This window comes from Sebastes umbrosus, chromosome 2, assembly GCF_015220745.1.
Source record: "Sebastes umbrosus isolate fSebUmb1 chromosome 2, fSebUmb1.pri, whole genome shotgun sequence".
NCBI lineage: Eukaryota > Metazoa > Chordata > Actinopteri > Perciformes > Sebastidae > Sebastes > Sebastes umbrosus.
Genome location: NC_051270.1, coordinates 25,685,566 through 25,713,199, shown reverse-complemented (window position 1 = coordinate 25,713,199; position 27,634 = coordinate 25,685,566). Strand labels below are relative to the sequence as shown.

General features: G+C 38.7%; 1 protein-coding gene across 8 annotated transcripts in view; it reads right to left on the bottom strand.

Moving 5' to 3' along the window:
* Positions 1 to 6,773: 6,773 nt before the first annotated feature.
* Positions 6,774 to 27,634, bottom strand: part of plekha7b (pleckstrin homology domain containing, family A member 7b) — a 101,367-nt gene continuing 80,506 nt past the window's right edge. For 7 of the 8 annotated variants that reach the window (XM_037759635.1, XM_037759658.1, XM_037759644.1 and 4 more), the window contains 15 exons: positions 24,155 to 24,226; positions 22,982 to 23,062; positions 22,698 to 22,847; positions 20,779 to 20,880; positions 20,126 to 20,237; positions 19,696 to 19,904; positions 18,232 to 18,423; positions 18,021 to 18,135; positions 17,748 to 17,839; positions 16,213 to 16,461; positions 13,996 to 14,223; positions 12,818 to 12,951; positions 12,007 to 12,155; positions 9,785 to 9,958; positions 6,774 to 7,417 (listed from right to left, as the gene is read on the bottom strand). In XM_037759635.1, coding sequence (XP_037615563.1) covers positions 9,798 to 9,958; positions 12,007 to 12,155; positions 12,818 to 12,951; positions 13,996 to 14,223; positions 16,213 to 16,461; positions 17,748 to 17,839; positions 18,021 to 18,135; positions 18,232 to 18,423; positions 19,696 to 19,904; positions 20,126 to 20,237; positions 20,779 to 20,880; positions 22,698 to 22,847; positions 22,982 to 23,062; positions 24,155 to 24,226 — 2,046 coding nt within the window. In that variant the 3' untranslated portion in view covers positions 6,774 to 7,417; positions 9,785 to 9,797. The remainder of the gene's footprint in view (positions 7,418 to 9,784; positions 9,959 to 12,006; positions 12,156 to 12,817; positions 12,952 to 13,995; positions 14,224 to 16,212; positions 16,462 to 17,747; positions 17,840 to 18,020; positions 18,136 to 18,231; positions 18,424 to 19,695; positions 19,905 to 20,125; positions 20,238 to 20,778; positions 20,881 to 22,697; positions 22,848 to 22,981; positions 23,063 to 24,154; positions 24,227 to 27,634) is intronic. The other variant, XM_037759676.1, reaches the window with a different exon arrangement.

The window sequence follows — 27,634 nt, the reverse complement described above, 5'->3', positions numbered from 1 at the left end:
TGTGGCTCATTGTAAAGATTGCATCTTAGCAGTGAAATCATTTCCTTTAAACATTGAGCTTTCTCTTTTAGAAGTCAATTCATTCAGTCCGTCTACTACTATAATTTACTTATAGTACTTTTTTACAGTTTATTTATTCATTATATCTTTATTGTTTACTTACTTATTTGTTATACATTGTTTTGATTTTTATTGATGCCTCCTGTTCTTTGCACTGTAGGGGACCTCTGTTGCTTTAAAGCTGCAGTGGGTCGAAATGGATTAAATATGATTACAAAAATATTTTCAGGAAACGGTCACTATATCTTGACAGTAGTGTATGAGACAGGTAATCTGAAAAAAATAAAATAACCATGTGCCTCTGTGTCCTCCTGTGTCCTCCGGTGCTCCTAATGGCATCTGCAAGATTTCACAGACCGGAGGAAAACAACCAATCAGAGCCGAGCTGGAGCCTGCTGTTTCTGAGCAGCTGTCAATCACTCGCGAACTCCGATCAAACGGTCAAACTAGGCAGCGCTGATCAATTATGAATCAATATTCTGTTACTGTAATGCCTATTTCTCTCCTCAAATGTTTTCAGAAACATCTTGTAGTGTACTGTTTAGCTGTAAAATCCAAAAGTGTGTGACCCGGCAGCCACGTTGAGATCTGTTGAGGAAATACCAAGCACTGCCCACCAGCCGGAGCACAGCCAATAGGAACGCTCTCTCTCTGAAATGACCTGTGATTGGTCAAAGTCGTCCGTCACGGGCTAGATTATTTAAAGCCTGAAAACAGAACCATGAGGAGGTGCAGAAGTCTAGTTTTCTCTCAGAACAATTGAATTACAATATGCTGAAAGGTCATTATGGAATTTTGCCCAATGATGCAAAAACATTTCTGCCTACTGAAGCTTTGATACTGCAAAATTTCCCCACTGTGGGACTAATAAAGGATTATTTTATCTTGTCTTGTCTTGTCTAGTCTTGTCTTGTCTTATTGTATCGTATCGTATCTCTTTCTGTTTTTGGACTGCGTTGTTGCTACTTTGAAAATGACGATGCTATTTGCATCAGAAAAAAAAGGATGCAAAAAGACTCCTAGTATTTGCTTATTGTGGTATTTAGCACCAGGCTTTATCGTACGTCTGGGTGCAGCTGTGTCCGCAGATAGTTCTCCAAACACAAATATAGACTATAATGTTTCTATAGAGAGGTGGTGACTGTAATGGCTTCCTCTTTATGGCTCAGATGGTGGAGTGCATGACGCCTGCACGAGGAGCAAAAGACAGTCCAACTTGTTGGGGGGTAAGACAGACACATTTGCATACCCATGTGAGTCTTTGATGCATCTTGAAATTCAAGTCTAGCCCATAAATATTTGAAAAGGAGAGTGCATGAAAATCAACATTTTTGTTACATTAAATTAACATGTGTTCTTCTCCTGTTCTGCATGGTTAATTAGAGAGCGCCATTCAGTCAGTGAGTGAGGATGAGGAGGATGAGGAGGAGGAGGGGGGGGGTGGTCTGATTACAGAGGTGTGCAGCTGATTCATGCTTATAGGAATACAGGTATACTGTATTACAGGAATACAGAATACTTTAAACTAGGGGCGTCGTGATATACCGGTATTGACAATAACTGTGATATTTAAATATGAAATATGGATGTCATGTTAATAATATAATAATATCATGTGGCGCCTCTTAAATCATTTTATATACATACAGTAACCCTCTCTCTCCACTGCCCTTCAGTCGGATTTTGAGTGTAATTCATTTGCCAAAAAGACACAAAACGCACAATAAACAAAGTTAAAGATGAATCTGACTGATAGCATTATTTTTTTCTTCAGATTTTCTATAGATATATCATTCAATATCATTATCGTAATTTTTTTTTTGGCCACCATAATCGTGTGGTGAAAATCTGATAACCCTACTTTAAACCTTTGAGCGTGACATTAAATCAATAAAGCCTAACAAGACAGTCATGGGACAGCCCAGTAGTTATAGATACAAGGACATTATTTAAGTGTTTACTGATGTCTTTGTTAGCAATTACAAACAGATATTATATGTTTGATAACACGGTTTAATATAGTTGTAGTCATATACTGTATAATCATGTCTTCAGTAGTTTTAAATACATTTATAAACAGTTGTAAAGCTGCTGTGAACAAATAGTTAATAAAGAGGGGTGAGAACATGATCTATATAAACTCAAATGAAAGCTCTTGATGAGCTCTTTCTACTGCTAATATGTGAAGTCTTAACTAATCCAGAGTTATTCATCAAAAACCAAAAGACCTACCACTGAACACATTAAGCTATTTGGGGCCAAAAAGTCGTTAAATGCACTTAAAAAAATATATTTTTTAATTAATGTCAGAATACTGTTCATTAAGTATATTTATCATCCACATGTTTATGAAGTTTTACTATTAAAGATTCAAGTTAATACACAAGTCAGCACAACATTTATAAGATAGATAGATAGATAGATAGATAGATAGATAGATAGATAGAATCTAAATGATACAAATAGAATAACCCACTATATACATAAGCAAGTGTAATTCGCACACTTTAAAAATGTTAGAAGCCAGTGTATAAATATCTTAGAGTTGCTATATCATTTTAAACTCTAACAATAACCTACAAAGGATTGGTACGTGTGCATAATCAAATTAAATTATTCATTATTAAAACTGAGGGATATCTTTAATTCATATATTCTTAATCAGCATACAGCTATGTATCCTGACTTTAGAAAATGTGCTGAAGAGCAGACACACCTTTGTAACTCACTTGTATTATGTTATCAGTTATACATCTATGTGTTAAATGTATCATTTCTGAATATAAATACAGGCCATGTTGATTCTTGCTTTGTAAACAGCTACCCATATTGAAGCATTGTCCTAATTTTCTGTAGTGTGCTCTATAAAAAGCGGAAATGTATAGAAGACGTGACACAACAAACTTCAGTGAACTCCCTGACCTGCCATCAGTGAGGCGATTCTTGTCTCAACCGCTGACACAGTCCAGGACCGACATCCACAAACACAACTTAGTCATTATCAAATGCCAAGTTATGCAATTAACTCAAACACTATTTGCATACATGGAAATCGCCTCTCTCCCAATTGGACTTGCAAAGTGGGACGCTCTGTTCTCATTAGTTGACCCAAATCTCTTACTTGTAACTCTGGATTTCATCAAAGTTTAGTCAGGATCTAATATTTCCTTTCAAGTTAACAGAGAACCACTGATTAATCGTGTTGAAATAAGGAGTGCAACATGCCAATTCTAATTATATACTTATCAGGGACACCATCATACAGCCCATGCCAACAGTACTACAAATATCAACTCTGTAGTACTCATGAATACGCTTTAAATCAAGTATGTATGGTCTTATACTGTATTTCTAAATGCATTACCTACACTATGTTATCTGGTTAGGTGAAAACTTCTTCTTCTTCTTAAGCAATCAACACATAAGTATGATTTTTTTGTTCTGCGGCCTCAACCTTTGTGTTTTTAAAGGTGTTATTGATATTATATTTATGTAGACAAATATTGTTTTTAAAATAAAACATCCACAGAGCTTTTAGAAAGGTGCTAAATAAAAGTATGGCTTTTCCTGAAAAAAATTATGACTGTGAATGATGATGATTTTAAACATTTTGGCGTTTTTTTTTTTTAACAATGGCTGAAGAAAATACTAGTATATCTCAATATGTACTGTCACTCACTCTCCAGGACTGCGAGGGTTAGTTGAGAAAGTTAACATTAACCAAAGGGACCAGATTAGCCGACCCCTACACTATATTAGCAACATTTTCTCTCAATCTCTGAAACGTTTCGCCGAAACTGTAGCTTGCTAGAGCCTCGAATCACAGTTTGACATCTCAAATGTATGTGATGTCTCGATTCTGGCGCCCAACAACACAGCAAGACATCATTTTCGATGTGTGACTTTAGCCCACTGCTAGTTTTCGCCTCCAGTCTTTCCTTTGTTTTGCCTCCAGCTAACACCGTGACGTAATCATGACGGCGACACAAAAAGGGGGTAAAACGACGTTGGTATCACGTGGTATCTCTGGGTCGTAAATTAGTGTGGAAAAAACTAATTAATGGCCGAGATTGACGGTAAGTCTGGCAACGACTTGTTGTGAAGTGAATGCAATGGAACGGGGGAGGGAAAAGGCGACATCTAGTGGATGTTTTCAATGTTATCAATAGCACCTTTAAGTATTTCATTAAAATGCATCTCAAGTTACGGCCTAATCTTACAGTCACCACATGATTTTTCTGTATTAATTTATTACTTTTGTATCTAAAATGATGTGAAAAGACTGATGCCTCACCGTGATAGTTCCTGTAGATGCATTTGTAGCCTTTTTACTGGAGTCGCTGAACATAGTAAATTTCTCTTAGATCAGTGTGTGTGTGTGCACGGAGCTGGTAGATTAAAGAGGAGGCCCAGGGGCATTTGGTTCATTTACAAAGCAATTGCTTTTATGTACAAAAAGCCCAATTCACTGTAGGTATTGTAAAAGCCTTCCGTTTAAGGGACATGAGATTAATTCATTGTTTAATGTAACACAGCACTTAATCATTTATGTTGAAGGAATTGTGTTCTCTTACTGTTTAATATATTAAGCCCGTAAACGTATTATTCAATATTTAATATATATTTTACATTTGCATCATCTCCCAAATGATAGCGCAATTGTAAGAACCTTTGAAATAAAAGATTACACAAAGGCATTGTTTCAGTTAGAGCAAATAGCGAGGTCGATGTGGTGCAGCAGCATGACTGTAATTCAGCCGCCTCTCTATTCTTTTTATAGCACGAACGCACGTTCAGAAGAATATTCAGTGATTCCTAACTCTTCAATTATTCAACAAATCACCATTCCATTTCTTACATATTAAAAAATGTACCGTGCGTGGAGCTTGGAAATGATAAAACAGCATAAAATACTATTTTGAAATCAAAGCACCTATTGCATCGGCTTCCTTGGTTTTGTATTTGTACAATTGGAGTACAATCTGGATCCCCACGGCGCACAAAGGAGGCGCCCGGCTGTGTTTCCACTGTAATCTAACATTCACGGCGAGTAACAATAATATTTATGTGATGGAAATATGTATCAGTGGGAATCTCTCCTTTCTCTTCCCCTATCAGGGGGAAAGTGTGAATATGTTTCACACAGCGGTGAACAATATAGAGCTGAGAACAAGGTCAGGCTCCTCAGCAGGGTCTCAACGGGCTCTTCCTTTCAACACAGAGAAAGAAACCTGACCAAAAAAAAGCAGCTTTAACATGACCAAGTGTCACCTTTAACATTGACATGAGCCACTTTAACTTTTCATTTAGTGCTGCTTACTTATTATCTTTTATTTACTTCTACAAAAACTCTTCTCTAACAAACATCCCTGTCAGGAAACTGAGCAGTATGTGTCTGATAAAAAAGCATCTCTGACTCCAGCTAGTATTTAGTTAAGGATTAATGCGGGAGGCCTTGATTGCATTTAACAGAACAGGACCCAATTAGCATAATAGGCCCCCTTTCATTCTCTTTGAAGTCCAGAGCATAGAATAACAAATGTATATGAACCACCAGCCAAACGTCAATACATGGAAATGCCACAATCCTCAGTGGAGGGTCTTGGTTGAATTTTTCTGCAGGAGGAGGGAAAAACATCCCATTTTATTGCAGAATAAGCAGAACAGAGGATGCGATGGGTCTCCTAGCCACCAGGGCCAGCAGGCGCTGTGGGGCCCCCGATCCTGGAGGAGGAGAGACGGAGGCAGAGAGGAGGATGTGGCTGCTGAGGGAGGTGCAGACTCCTCTCTCTCAGGTGTTTTCAAAGCGTGCCGCGATGCAGACGAGTGAAAGTGATTACTCTCCAATTAAAGATAAAGATGTCACTTGGGAGGGAGCCGCAAAACAACGGCTCAGACAAGCGAAAGGAAGGCATGGGCGCTGCATCCCCATCAGTTCCAGAGGGATTCACGATAACATGATAAATATTTGTGTTGAAAACGGCAGAATTTTGATAATAACGGCAACCACTTTCTATTGAAACACATTTCTTCTTTTTGAATCAGAAGGTCAATACATGTATTTCTCAGAGGTTTCTTTTACAATTGCAATGGAGACATAGTTCATGATTTAAAGATATGAGTTCTGTACTTCAGAATCCAGAGTTATTAGTATCCACCTTCTTGGGTGAAAATACACGGAATTAAAAATGCCCTTTTGAGATGGAAAAAGCTTTGAACTTAAGAAACATTTCAAGAAGCCTCTCTTTTTTTTGTATTGAAAGTTCACCTCCTTTGAGCATGCCATAGTTTGGTTCCCTTTTCAAATAATAGAAAGAAGTTTAATGGGTCAAGGCAATCAATGTGGAGGTTCAAAGAGAATCTTGGAGCTGTGATGAGTGCACATTTTGTACTTTTCCTTTGTACATGATTAGAATAAAGATACGGTCGATGAACGCATCACTGAAATATAATAAGGAGCCAAGGCTATTTTATGTTAAAAGTTAATCATTTAAGTAAAAGCTGCCTTTCTTAAACTAATTTCTCAAATCAAGTCAATTACAAGGCAGTGCAAGATGTGTATTAAACAGAAGGTCATATTATTGAATCCCCCTTTAAATATCACAGAGTTTTATACTTTTGTCTGATGTGACAGCTGATCCTATATACTATTCAACTCATTCAAATAAAAATGAAATAAAATAATTAAAAAAAATACAATGCAGTGAACCAAATATTGTGTTAATATCTTTAATATTCACATTTTTATAAATTTCCATTGTGCAACCTTCCCCAGTCGCACAGAAAATATGTCAAAGGTTATTTTCATCCTGATGTAAGCAAAAATAAAATTCATTTTGGCAAGCTAAAAGGAGATTGGCAGTGCTACAGGTACGTACATATGATATTTCAAGTGGTTTGGTGTAAGAATATTATCTGAGTTTTGACAAAAATACTACCATCATGACACATTTAGTACCTCTTGTTCTTTCTGTACCTGACAAAAATAAAAACACAAACAAGTTCCCAGTTTGAGATCACACTGCAGGTAAAAGCAACTCAGTCATACTGTGAAAACATGATACAGTGTACAATTCAAAGTGCAATAACATGTAGAAAATATTATTATGGGATTAACATTTGTTAGACACTTCCATGGTTAATAAGCACAGCAGCTCCAGTTGCAAAGTCGTTTTCAGCAACTAGAAAACACGTCAATGAGTCAATGCTGCGCGAGCCTCAGAGAGCAGGTTACATGTTTAGTACAGTTCCTGTACCGCTGCAAGGCGTAAATGTCCAAAAATCCTCTTTTCTTGCAGAATGCAGTTGTTTTATTGTCATTGTGGAATAGCACCTTAGTGTCCAGAAATTGCTTGAGCTGAGAAGTGAGAAGGAAGAAAGACAAAGTCAGAAAACAAGACAGAAGAATTTATCCAAATGAAATAATACTGGAGTTTTTCTTGCTGCCACAAATGAATGAATCCCCCCAAAAAGAGGGTCTCTCGCTGCCTTCAAAGAGGTTGTTCCTGTCCATGCACCACGGCTGAAAACACACGTGCAACATTCATATGTTTTCCTTGACATAGAGAACGTAATAGACAAGGAAACATTAGATCATCCTACCAACCACATTAATAACCCCCTGAGACGCGCGGGGTCTTGGGCGATCCCGACTGACTTTACTGTCTTTCAGAGGCTCTAGTAGGTTAGGTTTAGGGCTAGAGTAAAGATACTGGTATCTTATGAAATTGGTACCAACCATGTCATGCTACCATGTCAGGATGAAGCTAAATAATGCTCCAAATTTGGGCTAAGTTTTGGCAAGGTAAAACTAGCATGGCAATTTTCAAAGGGGTCCCTTGACCTCTGACCTCAAGATATATGAATGAAAATGGGTTCTATGGGTACCCACGAGTCTCCCCTTTACAGACATGCCCACTTTATGATAATAACATGCAGTTTTGGACGAAAAACCATGCAGTCTTGAATTAAATAAAAGACTGTAAAGACTCTTGTGGATCCAATGAGCCCAATTGTATTCATGTGTGATGATGTTAGTCCCCATAGTGAGACCATTTTTTTTTTATTTGACCTCACTGTATAAAATGACCTGTGGTGACCTCTAGGATAATCACAGCCTCATGAAACTGTACAACCACAAACTAGAGACCTAGGGCATTCATAGGATGGATGACTTTCCTTTATGTCCTTTATAATATATTTTTTTTTTTTTTTTTTTTACTCTTCTTTATTTGTACTACTGTTTAAAAGATGTGTACGCATCGTCAGGATTGTTAATTCATTTCGTTGTATTCTGTGCAATGATAATAAAAAAATTATATTCAATTCTATTCACTGTACTGCTGTGGATGGGGCTGGCAGCAAAATGTATTTTAGTCACCTAAAAGAAAGGCGCACCTAAAAAAATTGTATATTCGCATACGCATATAAGTGTACGCTCCATTTAGAATATTTTCACCACTTTATCTTGTCGTCAGACAATAGATATGTTTCACTTTCAGTTGTCGGAAAATATTCTAAATATAGCGTACACTTAGGTGAACCTTTCCAAAAAATGTTTTGCTGCCGTCCCCGTCCACAGCACTGTATTATTTTGCTCCTGTGCCGGCACTCCTGTCTGTTTCTCCAAACTGGGGGCGTCCCGACCGTCATCTACTGTAGGTAATACACCGACTATGGATACGTACCTTATACAACCCCCACTTCAAAACACCTGAACTATCCCTTTAAAATAAATCTAATTAGTACATCCTGTATGTCATTCTGATCTTTAGCGATGAACACAAAACTGTTAAGTGGCAACTTTTACAAACCAACTACCCTCAGACCTGAACCTGGGATGAGAGAGCTACAGTAAAATAGTTATAACAATACACAGCAAAACATGCAGCCACACAAGTTCTCAAGGAATGAAGACTCAAGTCATGCCAGGCTGACAAGGAGTCACTTCATGCTTTAACTTCCTCTGACAAGACATGAGGTCAAAGGTCAAATACAGCTAGATGGACTCTTTGTTACTGTGTGTGTGTGTGTTCATTTATCAACATCTGATTACTTTATGTGCCCATGTGTGCCACATTTTCTAATCTAATGTATTTCCTACCTATCCACAGAGGGCTAACAGTAAAAAAAAAAAAACACTAAAAAATCAGAGAGTTAATGTAGTAATTAAATATTTCCCATTATTGGCTGATGGATGGGAGTTTTTTTTTAATAAGGCAGTAAAACCCCCTTCCTGCGTTAACAGTAACAACACTGATATTTTTTTTTCTGACTTCTCACTGCCAGGCTACAGATGGGGAGCTAATTGGTGCTGTGAATGCAGCTGTGCTGACTACTGAACTGTCAAGGTGCTAAATCAAAAGGTGTCTCTTTTGTTAATTACACACAATGCTACAAACAGTCATGTTCCTTTGAGCCCTTTCTTTCCTCAACCATCCATAAATATTTTGGCAGTGGTACAAAAAGAAAAAAAAAAGAAATAGAAAAACAATTTACACACAATTATCACAGTGGGATGAGCAGACTGCCTGCAGATGTTTGTTTTGATTATAATGGGAGCAGAGGCAGGGCTTCCCTAACCTAGACAAGATGTGTTTCCTACAATCACAACAGAGCAGCGAGCATGCAGCGCGGTGCAGAGCACACAGGAGCCCCGCGTTGGAGGGAATTAGTGAGGCCTCGAACACATTAGCACCGTAAAACACATGCAGTCAGGCCTTACTGTATTTCTCGGATTAGACAAACGTGTAGTGAATTCCGTTGCTTAGAGGAGAGGGAGAGGGAGGCGCCAGAGATACAGGAGGAGCAGGAGGAGCAGGAGGAAGAGGAGGAAGAGGAGGAGGCGGAGGAGGAGGAGGAGGTGGGGGAGGAGGGGGGAGGTTAACCTGTGGTGGAACTACGGAGGAGAGGACAGAAGGAAAACAGAGAGGGAGAAAACCACATTGGTTTGTTAGTCAAATGGTCAGTAATGGGACAGTTTGAAGGCCACAACGAAAGCTGGAACTGGTTTAGGACACACAATTATAGCTAAACTTCCTGTGTTCTGCGTACTAATGACATTGAGAGTGGGCGAAATGGATGAAATCATTGTATATGTTGCTTTTATATTATCGCTATTCTGGAAAGTCAGTTTAGAAACCTTTTTTTTTAGTTGAAATAACCAATAGGAATGTCGTTGTTTTTTGTTAATCCAAAAGATAAATACCTGTACTCCATCACATTGATGCTGTAAATCTAGAGCTGCAGTGATTAATAGATTAGTTGTCAACTATTAAATTAATCGCAAACTATTTTGACAATCGATTAATCGTCTTGAGTCATTTTTTAAAAGAAAAAAAAGAAAAAAAATTCCAATTCCAGCTTCTCAAATGTGAATATTTTAGAATTTTTTTATATATCTTTGAGTTGTGGACAAAACAAGACATTTGAGGACGTCATCATCTTTGGCTTTGGGAAACACGGATCGACACTTTCACCATTTTCTGACATTTTATAAATCAAACAAGTGATTGATTAATCGAGAAAATAATCAACTGATTAATCGACAGTGAAAATAATCGTTAGTTAAAGCCTTATCTTAATCCAATATTTGTTGGTATAATGTTTTTACCAGGTTTCAGGTTTGTGCCAATAAAATAGTTAGTATAGTAACATGTAGTTTTCCTTCAGAATCCCAAACAGTGAATGATTTGATAAGAATAAAGTCATCAGGATGGTAAATGTTGATAGTTAATATCTCCTGCTCCATCAGTCGTTATATTATAATCTGTACGCAGCCGCGTCTGATGCATGCTTTATTTTTTCATCATTTGAACATTTCATCAGCTTAAAAAGACAAGAAAGCAATGAATAGTTGAAGAGGTGCTATACACGAGGAAGCTGATGTTGTAGATAATTTTTTCCAGCACAAATTTAAGAGATTCCCTTCAATATCCCTGACAAGTAATTACAAAAATACCAAATTATTTAACGTTTTAGAATAACAAATTCAACAATCAAAAACACCTTTTTAATATATACTGTATGTAATTGCAGCGCTACATATTCCTGCTTTTATGCCCGCATTATTGAAGTGTCTCATGCATAATACTGTGAAAAAGACTCTTCTTTTTAATTCAGGGATTTGAAAGAGCACCAGCATACCTTACTTTAACACCAAAGGGAGAGAAAATCATTGATTCAGTCTCCGCTGACAAGATGCCACCAGTTATATTCTCTGACATTTCTCTATGCTGGAAATAATGTTATAATTGTTGACTTTGCATCACTGTGCATATTAAGCCTCCACACACACTGACAGCTTGAGTGTTACTGTGTGTGACAGATGTATGTGTGCATGTGTGTGTGTGAGTGTGTGTGAGGCAGACAGGCTGACAATCTGCTGCAGCTCCAGTGAAAACGAACTTGCCTGTCTGCCGTAGAGTATGAAAGAGATGAAAAGTGAGCGCAGTGTCTTTTATGCAGGTTCAGAGCTGCGTTCAAAGCAGCACCAACGGTATGCAGAAGGAGAGCAGAGTTTGACTGGGTCATTGATCAGCACACAAAATGGCCTCATCAAGCTATTCCTCCCATGTCTGAAAGATTCTACACGGACCGCAATTAGAGACTATCTGAGCTCCTAAGAAGGAATAATGTTCAGTTATTAGGAAATAAACGGGCTTATTGCTTGACTCTGCACCTTACGCCCTTCTCATCTCCACTCCATCAATCCAGCATTCTTGAAAGGCTGCTTCCCGCTCTTTATCCCTTCTTCAACCAAAAGATGTCAATTTGATGCCGGGAGAAATTTTACTGAAACTGTCAGTGCGGGTGAGCTTATTATTTCTGTAAGTGTTTCTGTGGAATAATGATTTTTACATTCTTTATAAAGCAAAGATGTATGACCTACAACAACCCACAGGCTCAAATGAACAGAACGTTATTTGAAATTGTGAAGTGACCAACCTGTGACTAGTTTGCTCTTGAGCGAAGCCTCCGAGGCGAGAGCGTAGGACATGGTGATGATCCTCTCCTGCTCCTGCAGAGCCGAGTCCAGCGCCACCAGCCCGACCTCTGGCTTGTCCACAGTCACGGTGGGCGTGAGGTTTTGCACACTGTCCCGGGCACAAAGTAATAAAACACCGAATTAACAAAACATGATGCATTGGTAATAATGTGGAAATTAGGGCTGTCAAAGTTAATAATAATGTATTAAGGTACATTTTGAACTGATAAAATATGTGCGATTAATTCGCGATTAAATATTTTAATCAATTGACAGTCCTAGTGGAAATGCATTGATGCTATGAGGGTGCTCTCTTGCCACATGCCCGCCTGCAGGAGAGGAGCTACAGCCCGCTGCCTTTGAAGGTGATGGGAATTTAGTCTGTAGGGTGAGCTTGAACTTGAGTATTTCGGTTTAACTGGTTGTTTTTTTTAAAGCTTTTCTTAGTAGAATTCCTATCTACTTATTTTCTCTTTTAAATTTGAATTATGGAAATTACAATCTTCTGCACCTTCTGCATGGAACAATCTTCAGACTGATCTTAAGCTTCAAAACATAACAATCCTGAACAAGTTCAAAACTATGAACTACTACTGAGTCAAGGATGTCAGTATGCAAATGATTTATATGATAAGTTTCAATGTTAATCAATTCTATGTGCTTTTAGGTTAATTGTTTATGTTAATTGTCGAAACTCTGTGTTGCTGCTATTCGTGGCCAAGGACTCCCTCTTGAAATAGAGACCTTTGATCTCAATGGGACATTATTTACCTGGACTTCGCCAAGATGCTCTTGATGCGCTCCACCTTACGATGACGATCCTCCACCTCCTGCGGACTGAGAGGCTCCTCAGGCTCCGAATCCACATAGCGCTCCGGGATCAACACTTTCTGAGGCTTGGAAAGCTACAGATAACAGATGTAGTGTGTGTTAAGGTCTAGGCTGCTTTATCATCACCCTTGCTATCAGGTCATATACCCAAAAAAGAATCGGTCCACTTGCAGAGATGAAGGATACGCAGACGGATGTACTGTAAGTGGGATATACGACCTTCACTAAGCTAAGCCTACAACAAGGAGTTAAACTGTTCTTGGACATTTTGATCTAACAATACAGACCAGACGGTAGCTGCACATGTCGGCTGATAGGTCAGAGCTGTAAGCACTTGATTGCAACTGTATTTTATTTATCAGATCATTATTTGTAAGTTAGTTTTAAGTAATGTTAGATGTCCGTTTAACCGACCGAACAAAAAGGGGAGTAATGATACCACGATCTTTGTGAGAACAAAACAAGCAATCCCATAATTTCAAACACAAAATGTGTCAGAAATGTATTCACTGTGTGGTCAGCAAATGTCTTTGTACCCTCCACTACATGCCTCGGAATACAACCTGCGATCAAGCTCAGGCTGAGAGTCGATGAACATCATGCAGGATGACACTGTGGAGGAAATAACCAACTTCGTGCTGTGTTTGCCGCTGCAACCTTTGTCGTTCATCAACTGTTCAGCTCGACTCTGCACGGCTCTGTATTCATGATAAAACCCTTTTATGAGAGCATGTGGTCTGAACTGTAGTTTAACAATTTGTATAGGTTGTTTTTCATTGAACTTTACTCTCCAGCTTGGTTGAGGCCAGAGGTGATCAGCTCAAAGCTTTTGAGGTCTTTTCTTGAATTTCTGCATTTAGAAAGTATAAAAAAGGGATCACACAGCCAAATCAGCTAGTTTTCTTTTTTTTGTCAGCTCTCAGTGTTTAGATTCAATATGTTGAATAAAAGGAGCAATCTTAGTGACTTGGGTGTACAAATCCTTTTTTTCGACTGTGGTTACACACTCCAGCTCCTTTTTGGTTGAGCGTGATGTATTTTCTTCGACCTTCATCCTATTTATGTATTAACATTAAACTCATCAGCTGTGTTTCTTTGCTGAGACAAAGATAACTTACCTCTTTGTTAAGGTCCAGGTCATACTCTAGTGGTTCCAGGTCGACCTCATGGGCGGGAGGGGTCGTGGCGGTGGAGCGCAGGGTCAGCCATTCGTCAGAGTGCGATCGGGGTCTGTCTTTGTGCTCGGGAGGTCTTTCCTCCCCCTGGACGCTCCTCACTCCCTGCGCCTCCTCCCCCTGGACAGCCCTCTCCAGCAACTGCAGGTCAAACTCCTGCTCTCTCTTCCACTGGACAAAAAAAATAGACAGTGAAACAAATTACAGCATGCTGCCATCAAGCACTTATCAAGTCAATCTGAAAATGTTTCACTTGCTTTCACACATAATTTCATGTAACAAGTACTGTACAACACACTGGTATGCTAACATGATTTTAAAGGCTGCAGAGAGAGAGTGTGTGTGCGTGTGTGTGTGTGTGTACAGGTGAGAAAAAAAAAAAAAAGAGGGAGCATGCATTGATAAAGTATGCATGCTTATGCTGTCTCAGCATGCTGTGAATTCTCTACAACAGTGATAAAGAAGACGACACGACACCACAGACAAAAATAAGAAAGATCACTTCACTCATACTGATGACAGTTTCACCAAACACAACCATACTGTATGTATTCAGAGAAAAAAAAAATGTCATAAACAAAAAACATGGCAATATGAGTCCATTAGAAAATAATGTTTATTTATTTGCAAACACTCACAGCATTCTTATAACTAACAATTAACTAGCAGATAAAGACACTGAGCAAACACTGAAATCACGTATAACCTATGTTTTGATATGAAATGGATGTCATACACATTATTAGTATTGTCTCAATAAAAAGGTTTCCTCTCACAAAGACTGGGAGATGGGACAACCATAGGCCCCGATCCATAAACAAACTCAGAACATCTCTATCTTCATTTGAGTTAAAAAAAAGTAAGAAAAATGCCATGAATAGGTTGAGATGAATGGGCTTCAATAGGCATTGCTCAGAGTATGTCAATGATTTGGTCAGTAGAAAATAAGTAGGCACTTTCTTTCTCTCTCTCTCTCTCTCTCTCACATACACTCACACATATATGGACTGCTTAGAGACAGCAACAACACTTAATTGAAGAACAGCGTGCACTGATACCTAAATGAGGAGTGACAGGGCTGAAAGCACAAACCACTGCTAAAGGGTAGAAGAAACTATGGTAGTATGATTTAAAATAAATTGTCAGAGTGAAAGCAACCATAGCCGAGAAAAGGACAGATCGGCGAGGAGAGGTGAGAATGGATGGATGAAGCAATGTTAGGATCTCTAACAAGTAATAATGATAAAAAAAATACCCATGAATGTGAGGGGTAGATGACATTGAAGACCTGTGCCTGAGGTAATTAGTGTGTTATGTGTTTGATAGGCAAGATATATTATTTGTATAGTTTATGAAGCAAGAATACCATCCCTGTTCATTGTGAATTTAATTATTTCCACTTCATAATGAACACTGACTTGTACACACTTTTTGTGCAACAGTTAAGTGTAGTAAGTAGAAACTGTTATCCACTTATCTGTATAGGCCTTTTTCATCGAAGACATTTTGACATGTCAGAAGTGACGCGAGACAACACCGGGGTAGTGAGCTGTCAATCAAAGGGTAGCCCCGCCCTAAAGCATCCCCTGCTTTATGATCTATTTGACTCTAAATGGGACCATAATTTACTAAATGAACGTCATGCTGTATTGAAGAAGACTTGAAACTAGCGACTGAGACCATAAACTCATGTTTACAATGTTTACTGAGGTAATAAATCAAGTGAGAAGTAGGCTCATTTTCTCATAGACTTCTATACAATCAGATTTATTTTTTGCAACCAGAGGAGTCGCCCCCTGCTGGCTGTTAGAAAGAATGCAAGTTTAAGGCACTTCTGCATTGGCTTCACTTTTCAGACCCATCGTTACGATGTTATTAGTAACCGTGCTTTTCCTACTATGACAAGTCAAAATGACTGCTGTGAAAAAGGCCTATTAAAGTCTGAGAACAACATGCATGAATTAAGCACACACACAGTGAATCGCCATACTGCACTAATCTAATGTATAACTATCAGTAATGTCAGGAACTGAGAAACGACAGACTACACTGAGTAATACATTACAGTACAGTAGTACATTACTACTGTAGACCGCCACTCTCGGTTTGGTTGTGGTCATGCGTGAGAGTGTGACGTGTGATACTGTTCTAGTAACATACTGATCCCAAGTCTGCTGAAAGCGGGCGCGGGGATGAGGACGAGGACGAGGTGCGTGACGATGAAGAGGCGTGGCGGTCTCCGTGGCTCAGGGTGCGTTTGCGCTGGCGGACGAGGGCCTTCTGGTGCCTCTTCATCCTCTCCAGCTGCTCATCGGCACTCATCTTCCCCCTCTGCTGCTGCTGCTGCTGCTGCTGCTGCTGTGCCGGGTCCCCAGAGTACAGACGCTCCAAGGCACTTTTTGGTCTCTCCTGAGAGGAGTGGGAGGAAACAGAGTTGATACGAACACGAGCAAAAGGTGCAGCAGAAGGGAAAGAAGTGGAAGAACATAAAAACAAACCTAACGTGAAGGTAAAAGCTAATGTTAATAAGGAATGAAAAAGGAACACGGTAGACAATTCAGTTTTCACAACGGAGACATTTCTGAGGTTAATATGGGAGAAAACAGAGAGAATCACATAAACACTGTAAAAAGTGTCCAGTCCCAATTCAATATTATTATTTATCATCTATCCATAAAATTATAGCTTGACAAAGTTCTCATATCAAGATATGATAGTTCAAGATTTCAATGATGTCTGAATGATTAAAAACATACTTTTTGAAAATTAAGGATTTTCTTTCTAGGAAAACACCAAAAAAAATGAATAAAAAGGTTTTCACCATGTGATTTTTAAATACTGGAAAATATAAATATCAAGATCTGAATCTTAAGATAATGTTGTTAAAATGATCACAAAATTAAATTCTCATTAGAATTATTATAATGATTTTTTACAAATTATACAAGCCATGACATTTTTAAAATGCCGCTACATTTAATCATCTTGGCTTTTAAACTTCATTAACTCAAATAATACCATCGGGCAAACAAACTCCATTTGCTACAATTCACCACATTTTACAAATACATGATTATTTTTTTCAGAGCATTGTATTCTTTCGAGTCTCTAGCGCAGAAATAGAAACATGATCCCTCACTGACTTCCCACCAATGAACATTTCCACCTGGGTTTGATGGAGGACTTGGGCGAGTCAGAAGTAAATTATTAATATGAGCTCCAAACATCAACACATTTCACTCGCGATTAATTAATTCATAAATTTCTTAGACTAGTGCAGTGCCCGTTCGTGACGTAGCAATTCGGAGCGCAAGCCTGTTCGGAGCAGGCCGACTGCTTGGCCCTATCCAGCAGCAAAAGTGTACTGCAGTCAATAAGTTGTGGCCTGTAAAAGCCCACTGTGGATGACATGCTGTACTCAGTCTGCAGAGTCCTTCAAAGTTTATTAATATTGATCGTGTCGCATGTCCAAATTACACCAAATTCGCCACCGCACTCCCTTGGATCCCCAGTAATACACCCAGCAAGTGTGTAGTAGATCGGATGAACGGTTCTCTAGATAAGCGAAGGACACACAGACAGAGATTCCTTGCTTTATAGTTAGATATCATCTAGAATTGGAGTTACTTTTGTATTTGTGCTGCTTTGGGTACTCACTTTTGATTCACGCTATACGATTTGATTCTGAGCCTCACCTTCATGCCGACAGCTGAAGCTGATCTTCGGATGGTCACATATGAGGAGATGTTCGAAGACTGATTTAGCCTAAGCGAGGAGCCAGCCACTCCTGAGGGAAAGCCAACAATTATTAACACTGTTCTCCACTTATATATATATATATATATATATATATATATATATATATATATATATATATATATATATATATATATATATATATATATATATAACCAAACAATATGCTACAGCTAAATAAACCAGTTCTACTGGCTCCATCACCCATGTACCTCTGCTAGGTAACGTCTGGTAACCGCCATGTCCAGGTGTTATTACACTGACGTGGCTAGAGCCGTCCCCAGCTCCCATAAGCTCTGGATCGCTCAGAAAAGGCCTGAGTTCCACCTGAGATTCACAGACAGAGATTAGAAACAGATGAGAAACTGAAATTTAGACATTTAAGCAGCTCAAACACACAAAAACACACATACTGTAACGTACCTTACTGTCTCCATTAGTGTACTGGCCGATCTCTCTGTCCCTTTTGCGTTCATCTGACTGTCGTTTGAGGCCGCGTACAGAAGTGTGTCTGATAACCGTCGTCTCCCGGGGCAACGGGGGCACAGCAGGGGGATGCTCATCAGGACTGTAGAGCTGAGGTAGAGGAGGTCTGGGAGGCACATCTTCCTCACCCTGCACACACCAGAACTGTTGTAAAAACTATTGATAAATACTTGAAATGACAAACATCTACCTCACATTGCTCTGTGACATCAGTCCTTAATGATTCTCTGATGCTACGTACACTATCTATACTCTCTCCCCTTGTTTCCTGTCTGTCTCTATATTATCTGATATCCAATTAAGGCAAAAATGGCAACAAAAGTCATCTTAAAATAACAAAACTAGAGCTATATCTAGATAGTGAGGAAATGGGTAGTTAACTAATCGATCAGTCGATCAACAGAAAATTTTACAATTAATCTTAATCAATTAATTGTTTTATTTATTGGGCAAACACACCGCTTTCAGCTTTTGAAATGTGAGGATTTACTATTTATCTCACAATTTGAATATCTTTTGGTGTTTTGGAATGTTGGTCATATAAAAACAAGCAATTTGAAGACATCACCCTGAGAAATTGTGATTTTTCACTATTTTCTGACATTTTCTTAACTGAACAATTTATTTATTAATTTTTTTGAATCATGCTTTTTATTGTTTCCTCAAGAAAAATTATTACAAAGATCCTAAACAATAACAAATTAAGTAATATGTACATATAATAACAGATAGTAACTGTAAATTGAAAAACAAAGTATTCAAAAACAAGGAAGGCGAAAAATTGGTAGTAATAATAATAATAATAATAATAATAATAATAATAATAATAATAACAATAATAATAATTCAATATAAAAATAAAAATAAAAATAAATAAATACAAATTATAAAACTAAAATAATAAAATATAAAATAAAATATAAATAATAATCAATTAATAAATGAATAAAATAAATTCACACACCAGATTCTTAACACCTGCTTATGTCCCTGTGGTCCCGCCTCCACGTTAATTCACCCGCACAGGATAGACACAGTGTACATAATGTGTGTTTAAGGCACATTTAAGGCATGTTTACAAAAGAGTAAATAAAACAGAACTGATCAATTAATTTATTGATGGAAAAAAGTATTGACGGACCATTAATAATGAAAATAATTGACAGTTGCAACCCTTTAACTAGCGCTGAAAAAAGGTGTAAATGGAAAACACTGACCCAAAAGCGAAAAGTCTAAGCTTTTTCTGTAAGGCGTCATGTGATATTTTCGACCAATCGCAGTTGGTCACACAATCGTAGATGGCGTGTGAAAAGTGTGACTAGTTTAGTCAGCAAAGCTACACAAACGACACGGCACAAGACTTTATGTTTTTCATACAAACATGTTGCAGGGGTCACTCACCCATTTAAGCCCACTGATGATGGTTGCGTCCACCCAGTGGTGTAAGGGCTGCTGGCTGGGACTGGAGGAAAGGGTGGGGGTGTGGCTATTGGGGCTGAGGTGGGGGCTGTGCTGCTGCTGCTGCTGGGACAATCTCATCTCCATAGCAGACGGGCTCCCAGACATAGAAGGCACTGATGACGCCGACACTGAAGGCACAAATTTCCTCTCTGGGGAATTCAATGTATATGAACATGTAATATGAATACACACACGATGTACAGACAGTGGTTTCTCTTCCCATGGGAAATGTTCAAGGCATTAGTATAGAGTATATGATTAAGAGCTTCAATGGTGAGAGACACACTAGCATGACCATGTGGCTTGTACCGTATTGCCCAGACAGAAAATATCTTTTGCTATGTACACATGAAAGCTCTACGTGTCTCACCTGGGTTGGTAACAGAGGAGATAGTGACTTTGTAGTTGGCTTTACTGGTACTGAGGCCTGCGATGACATCCTCAATCCTCCACAGCTCTTTTCTGATCTGGACTTTCTCTTGCTGATCACAGAGAAACACAGAAACACATTCGTCCACATAGACATATTTTCTTTAAAGCAGCAATAGGAAGAATATTTTTGGCATCATTGGGCAAAAAAATCCATAATAACCTTTCAGCATATTGTAATTCAAGTGTTCTGAGAGAAAACTAGACTTCTGCACCTCCTCATGGCTCTGTTTTTTTCAGGCTTCAAAAAACCTAGCCCGTGACGGGAGACTTTGGCCAATCACAGGTCATTTCAGAGAGAGAGAGAGCGTTCCTATTAGCTGTTCATTCAACGGATGCAGCTGTCAATCACTCGCAAACTCCGATCAAACGGTCAAACTAGGCGGCGCTGATCAAATATGAATTAATATTCTGTTACTGTGGTGCTTTTAAATCAATTTGAGGAGTGCCTTTGGTTTGCATGTTCAACATTTTATCGTAAGTGTGTCACGCAGTGCGAGACTCGCACCGGTCTGGTCTTGGTTATGACTCGGTCCAGATTTAGGTGGTCTTGACTACAACACTGGTGTTAACAGAGATCTCTGAGCCACAGACCTGAGTGAGGTCGATGCGGTTCATCTGTCCCTGCAGGGCCGACTTCAGCCAGTCCACGTCTCTCTCCAGCCGACTGTACTCGTTCCACGCGTTCTCCATCTCCTGCAAAACAAAACAGAACACATTCCATATTCGAATGGGACAACACTTTCAGATACTGTACTCATCTCATGAGCCAACACTTCTTTCATGGTTCCAATTTTCCAATTACGGTGACACTTTACACATATAGTGAGCCCATGTGTGGTGAGATGCAGTTGGGTGTTGTAGAGAGCGTGTGTTGAGTTACTTCAGTTTTATCATGATTTCTCACTAGAAATTCTCAGTCGACTAACACTCATACTATTTTGTGGACTAATCGATTAGTTGATTTAATCGACAGATCTGTGAAACTGAGATCCTCCACAAAGAAAGCACCACTTTAAATCTTGTGTTTACAAGAGATTTGCTCATAAGTTGCTTGGAAATAAGTCATTCAGCATAAAAAAAGCTGGAAAAAGACTAATTGACTGAAGAAATCTTTAAAAATCTGAATCACTTGGATTTGATTTGTTGTTTCCAATGTTCAGTCAGTCTTTTATTACACTTAAGGCGTCCATTGTGAGAGTCAAAAATGGTGGTGGGAAATGTCTTCGACACTGAGAGCCAAAAATAGTCTTGGTTACTCTTGCGTAATATTGCGGTTTATTTATAGATGTTCTTTTGAAACTCGTCTGTCATTTTAACGCTGAATATTTTGAATATCAATGAACGTTTTGACTAAAGCATTTATTCAGAATGACGGAAAAATGATACTCATGAGTTTCTTTGCAGCCTCAGGTTTGTCCCCGAGCACTCATCTTGATAGTCACAGTCAAACTGAAACACTGTGCCAGCTGCGGAAACCATCAAAAGAGAACAAGTGTTCTCGTTTTCAGCCAATAAAAACATACCGCAGGTGGTAGCATGTACTAGTGGAGACAGTCTGAATAGTTTGATTCAGAGTATCTTACCTGCCAAACCTAAATGAAGGGTTGTAGGGCTGTCCTCGACCAAAGAAATTCTTAGTCGACTAACACACATACTATTTTGTCGACTAATTGATTGGTTGATTTAATCGACAGATCTGTAAGTTCCTCCACAAAGAATCACACAAAAGCACCACTTTAAATAGTGTGTTTACCAGAGATGTGCTCATAAGTTCCTTGAAAAGAATTCAGCATAAAAAAATGACTAATCGACAAAAGAAATCTTAGTCGACTAAGACCAAGAAGACTGACTAGTCCAGTGGTTCCCAATCTGGGGTCAGGATTCGTCTGCTCTGAGGTTTTCAATATTAGATTTGCACATGTAAAACTAAAATCCTAATAACACACTTACTGGATAATTTATACAAAAGTCTGTATAAAAACAATTTTGCTACTTAGTGGGCCACATTCAGTTTAAACATGGTATTTCTGCACAGTTGCAAATAAAGATCAGGCTACCCTAATATAATTAGTATTATACTATTAGTAGAATTAGATTCCAGGCTGTTTAGGATTGTTTGCGACTTGTGAGATCCAAACATTTCCAATAACTCCAAGGTCAAAATGTATTGAGAAAAGATAGATGTAATAATTTCCAAAATCCATATTTGTTGGCGTTTAGCCTTTCAACAATATTTTCAATGCGGTCAAAAAACAGTTTGCTGTCCTGCTGAACTCATTTCATACACTGAATCACTTTATTCAAATTGAGGATTATGTTCGAGGATTTGTAATTTTTTTAGGGTGATGACGTGACGGGGGGGCCTTCAAGGAAAATAGGTTGGGAACCACTGGATTAGTTGACTGATCGACTAAGAGAAGGGAGTCCTATAAAATTGCATATTTTAACAAATAAGTCAAAGAAGCTGCATTTTCTATTAAGAGCATAATAGAGTGCAGCTTGTGTCTTACTGTGGAGACTTGAGATATCTCGGCTCTGATATGCACCACATCCTCTTGTAGTAATTTCTGCTGATAGGCAATCTTCTCGGCGTGAGCCGGCTGATCTCTGTACTGCTCCATCTGCTGGTGGGAAACATCCAGCACAGACTCCAGCTTGTCCTAGATAGGGACACAAGAGACGCCGTCATATCACAAGAAGCATTTATAGACCACACCAATACACCAATACAAACTGACACATATAAATACTGTACATACAAAAGAAAATTCTATGTTAAGTATAAAAGAAAAACCTTGTCCTCCTTCAAAGTGCGTATCCTGGCCTCCAGCTCCTGTAGGATCTTGTCTTGTTCACATAGTCGACTTAATTTCACCTGAAGGAAAAAGATATTGAAACAATAAGAAAAACAAAGGATAAAATGTGGATATAATGCAACAGAAAAACAGGAGAGAGACAAAACAGCGAGATACAGTATCTGTTTACAACAGAGGCCGTTTCATTCTAGTCTTCAACTATATTCTAACAACGCAGCCAGATAAGACGAATTGATCGTCTGCTGCCGTCTTCGCTGTCTGTAAATATGTCAATAAGGCTCATCTATGTGAAAAGCCCCCGAGGAATTCCTCTCATCAGCGCAGCGAGAAATATCAAAAGGCTCCATACTGTCTAGTTTGGGGGAGAGATCTGGTAATACCCATTATGAGTAATCATAATCAAAAATCCATATTTTCACATTCACTTTTGGAGAAAACCGTGTTTATTGAGAGTGACAGATTTGTTTTCCCAGAAATGGGTTATGTGTTTATGAAAACAACATAAGACTGCCTAGTTCACAGTCTTTCTCACACAGTGAATTTTTTTCTCAGATCTATTTATCATTCTGTTCAATTAATAATTAAGCTGTTTTTATTTTTGCTGCCGTATATTGTTGTTTTTAATTGCATGAAATATTCATTGTTCAGACAATTTGCTGGCAATTTCTTATAAATTGTTAAAGTGGAACAATGCTAATGATGAAAAGCCAGGACATCCATCTTATTTACCTCCATTCAGCAGAAAACAAAGAATGAGAAAAGCAGGGTCGGGCAAATCAAACTGAAAAATTTAACAGCTCAACTTCTAAAACTCCCATTACATGTATTTTTCCCTTTAAATTGCAGGGAGGAAAATAAAAGCTGTGGTCGATACTCTCAGGCCCTCACTGTGCAGCGTGGATGGGTGTCCCCACAGTGTTGCAATGTACATACGTTCCCTTCCCTCCGCCGCCTCTGTTTACCACAACTTAAGAACACACACACAGAAACCACACTAAAACACACAGTAAAGTCAGACTAAAGTCAGCTGCTTCTCTGTAGTGGATTGTAAGAAGTCGGGAACGGAGATCTTAAAGAAAAGGAAGAGACGGATAAACAGGGTGGATATCAGACTGTTTCTCTAAATCCTGAGAACAAAATGATTCACTTACATCAGCATCACTTTCTGCGATTTTCACAGGCCTCGCCGGTCTTTCTGTTTTTAAACTGTCACGTCCAGTAACCTGAAATTCCCAAGTGAAATAAAATGTTTTAATATCAGTAATCAAATGACGTATTTTGAATACCTTTACTTTAATACTTCCAGTAAACAGATAACAGCTGTGGGTCAACATACAGTGAGCCTGCTAGACAAATCAAGCTGGATGGATCTGAAGTAGATCAAGTGATGAAGAAAAGAAAAAGAAAAATCACACATCCAAAATAAAAGAAAAAAAAGCATGAGCTGGAACAAAACGTTGTGCAGAAGTGCAAAAACATTGATGCACAGTGAGTTGCTCTTTCCTGGCTGCCTATTTCTTTAAGTAAATTCCTTTATATATGATGATTTTATGATTCAGGAACATATTGGTTTATACTGGAAAGATTTATGTAACTTCAAAAAGCTATGTGTCACCTTGGTAAATGTCCAACTGTAGGGCCCCTAGTTTCATGGCGGTGTGGTAAGGCAGTATGTAGAGACTAAAAAGGTGGGAAAAATGAAAAATAATGAGCTGTGTGTCTGTGTTCCTGCACCTGCCATGGCGTTATGGATATAATGGACCTCTTAACCAGTTTAACTTAACTTTGTTTCTGTAAAATTTCAGTTCACCAATGAGATCCCTCTGCTTACAGGCAAACAGATCATAACTGTCTGCAGCTTTGAGAGAAACACCATCGTCTTAACAAGAGTCTAGAGCCATGCCACTAGCATGACTACAAATAAGGAAATGTGCTAAATGTGTCTCCTATGCTGTTAAATTAGTATTTAGCTTATTTTTAGTTAACCAATTCCATTTCCATATGCATAAAAAGTATAATCTCTATAATTAAAAAAAATATATTCAGATTCTGCTTTAATATTTTGGTATCGGAAGTGTTCTGGTTTCCGTTTGTAGTCTGAGTAGTATTGACCAATCACGTTCAAGCAGGCTTCGGAACGGAACCCCAGAAACATAGCCCCTCGCCCGTAGTCACCAGGAAGAGCGCCGGGCTTTGAAGCAAATCTTACGTAGTGGCCAAACGGCGGTACTACAACTTCCGTGTCCGTCACGTGATGCCATTGGGCCCAAAAATACTTTTTCCCATAGACTTATATTGGGAAAGAGATGTCTGTAAATTAGCGGATATTTTTTTTTTTTAGGTAAATCAACTTCCCAGTATAAACACTTGAATAGTCCTTATTTAAATCATTACGTCCTAAAAGTTGTATAATGCACTAATAGCTGAATCCAGCTTTATTTTCCTCCGTTCATATGAATGAGCCTGAAACCGCGGCTAGACCGAGGGCTGGGAGGCGGAGTTAAAGGAAACGCTACTGCGCCTGCTCTATGGGCCCAATGGATGCGGAAAATTGCGGACAAAATTTGGAGCACTTGTTTACTCACTGTATTTTTCAGGGCATGTATATTCCTATTATATCCCTATATGGACTATCTTGTTCAATGAACTTTTGTATTGGTTGTTATGGTGTGCATTGGTCTCTAAATCCATTTTTGACATTCTGCATTTTTGTCGGTCGTCTGTTCAGCACTTTGAATTGCATTTGACTTGTTTGAAAGGTGCTATATAAATAAAGTTTGATTGATTGATATCTGGTCGGGTTTAGTGTCTTTACAGTGAGATTAATATACTGTGCTTTCTTCTTTTATTCTTATTTTAGGTCATTTATAACATCACTATTATAAAACGTATATTTTTCTGTAATCAGTTGTATTGAAGTTAGAAGTGACTTCATGATATTTCTCTATTTTGCTATCAGTATAATAATACAGGGACTGTCAGTCTGTGCGTCCTATCCAGAGCTTCTCCAGATAACAGGGCAGAGATTTGTCTTGCAGTTATCTCTCACAGTTAGTAATGTATGAAGCTGAAACGCGTGGGTGGAATATTCATAACACACCCACATCAGGATCACCACACCCAACGCAGCGGTATGGACCAGTGCGAATGGGAGACTCAGTTAAAAGGGGCATTCCACCTATTTTACATGTCAAAGGCAATTACTAGTCATGTTGGGTACTACACAGCCTGTGAGAACAGCTTTCTAATGTATGCTGTGGTTCTGGAGGGAGCCTGTGTTATATTCTCATACATCGTGTTTACCGGTCTAGTAGTCTAGACCACAGTGAACATACACCACTGCACGTTATCGTCCGTTTGTGCCAGTTACGACGATGAAACTAGAGGCCCGAAGATGTTGATGAGATGCTAAGAAGTTGTCACATTGCCAGTATATTTCTTAAAGAGCACCATTGGGTCATCTCTTATACTGTAACAAGCAAAACAATAGCAAACTGAAGATATCAAACAGACATTCAATACATTCCCAAATGCTCGAGAGCATGCAAGGAAGCCCTTTGCCATTACAACTTCCTTCCCATCATCTCAAGTCTCAAGGCAGTCATATCACGCAGTGAATGATCGGATCACGGTATCCATGTGCAAAATCCTGCATAATGTCCAGGGATGCATCGCATTCCTTTTGAAAAGCAGTGGGATGGTCTGATTCACTTTGTATGCACACCGTCCTTACATTCCAACAATACCCAAAACTCTGTGGAGTGGAGTTTTCAAACACATTGTGTACTGAAACGATCATCGGGTCAATACTTTGGATCTGTTTTGAAACAGGAAATGGAGAGGAGTTACAGGACGTACAGGACATCGTCAGACGACCTCCCTCCACTCCAAAACACAACCCAGATTTAACCTTTAGTGCATTGTGGTGTTTAAACATACAAATCAATTAGGATCAAGTGCTTTGCAGAGGTGTAAATGGAATATATGCCAGTAGCTAGCTAAATGAGACGGATTGCTCCGATACAGCAGCAATAGGCCTCTGCAATTAGACCATTTGTAACATTCACACAGGAATTGGAGTTCACATGACTCAATTCAGCCATGTGCTTGTAAAAAACTTCAATTCCCATCATTACAAGCTTAGCATCAACATGTGTTGGGATGACATAACTGCATCTGAAAGTACAGCACTATCATCCAAAGGAAAATGTTGTGACAGACTGAACATCAGAACTTCTACTTCAAGCTGCAGTCGGTGACTTTGAGCCAATATGATAAAAGGTTATTTTAATAAAAAGGTCACTATATCCTGACAGTAGTGCATGAGACAGATAATCTGTGAAAAGAAATCATGTTCCTCTATGTCTTCCTGTGCTTTAGTTGTTAGTTGTGTAGTTGAAAAATTAGGAAGTCTGCTCCGGCTGGTGGGCGGAGCTTTGGTTTTGTTTTGCCAGGCCACAAACGTTCTCATTTTACAGCTAAACAGTACCCTACAAGATGTTTCTGTAAACATTTGAGGCGAGAAATAGGCATTACAGCAACAGAATATTGATTCATATTTTATCAGCCCCGCCTAGTTTGACAGTTTGATCGGAGTTTCGTGAGCAGTGATTGACAGCTGCCCAGAGACT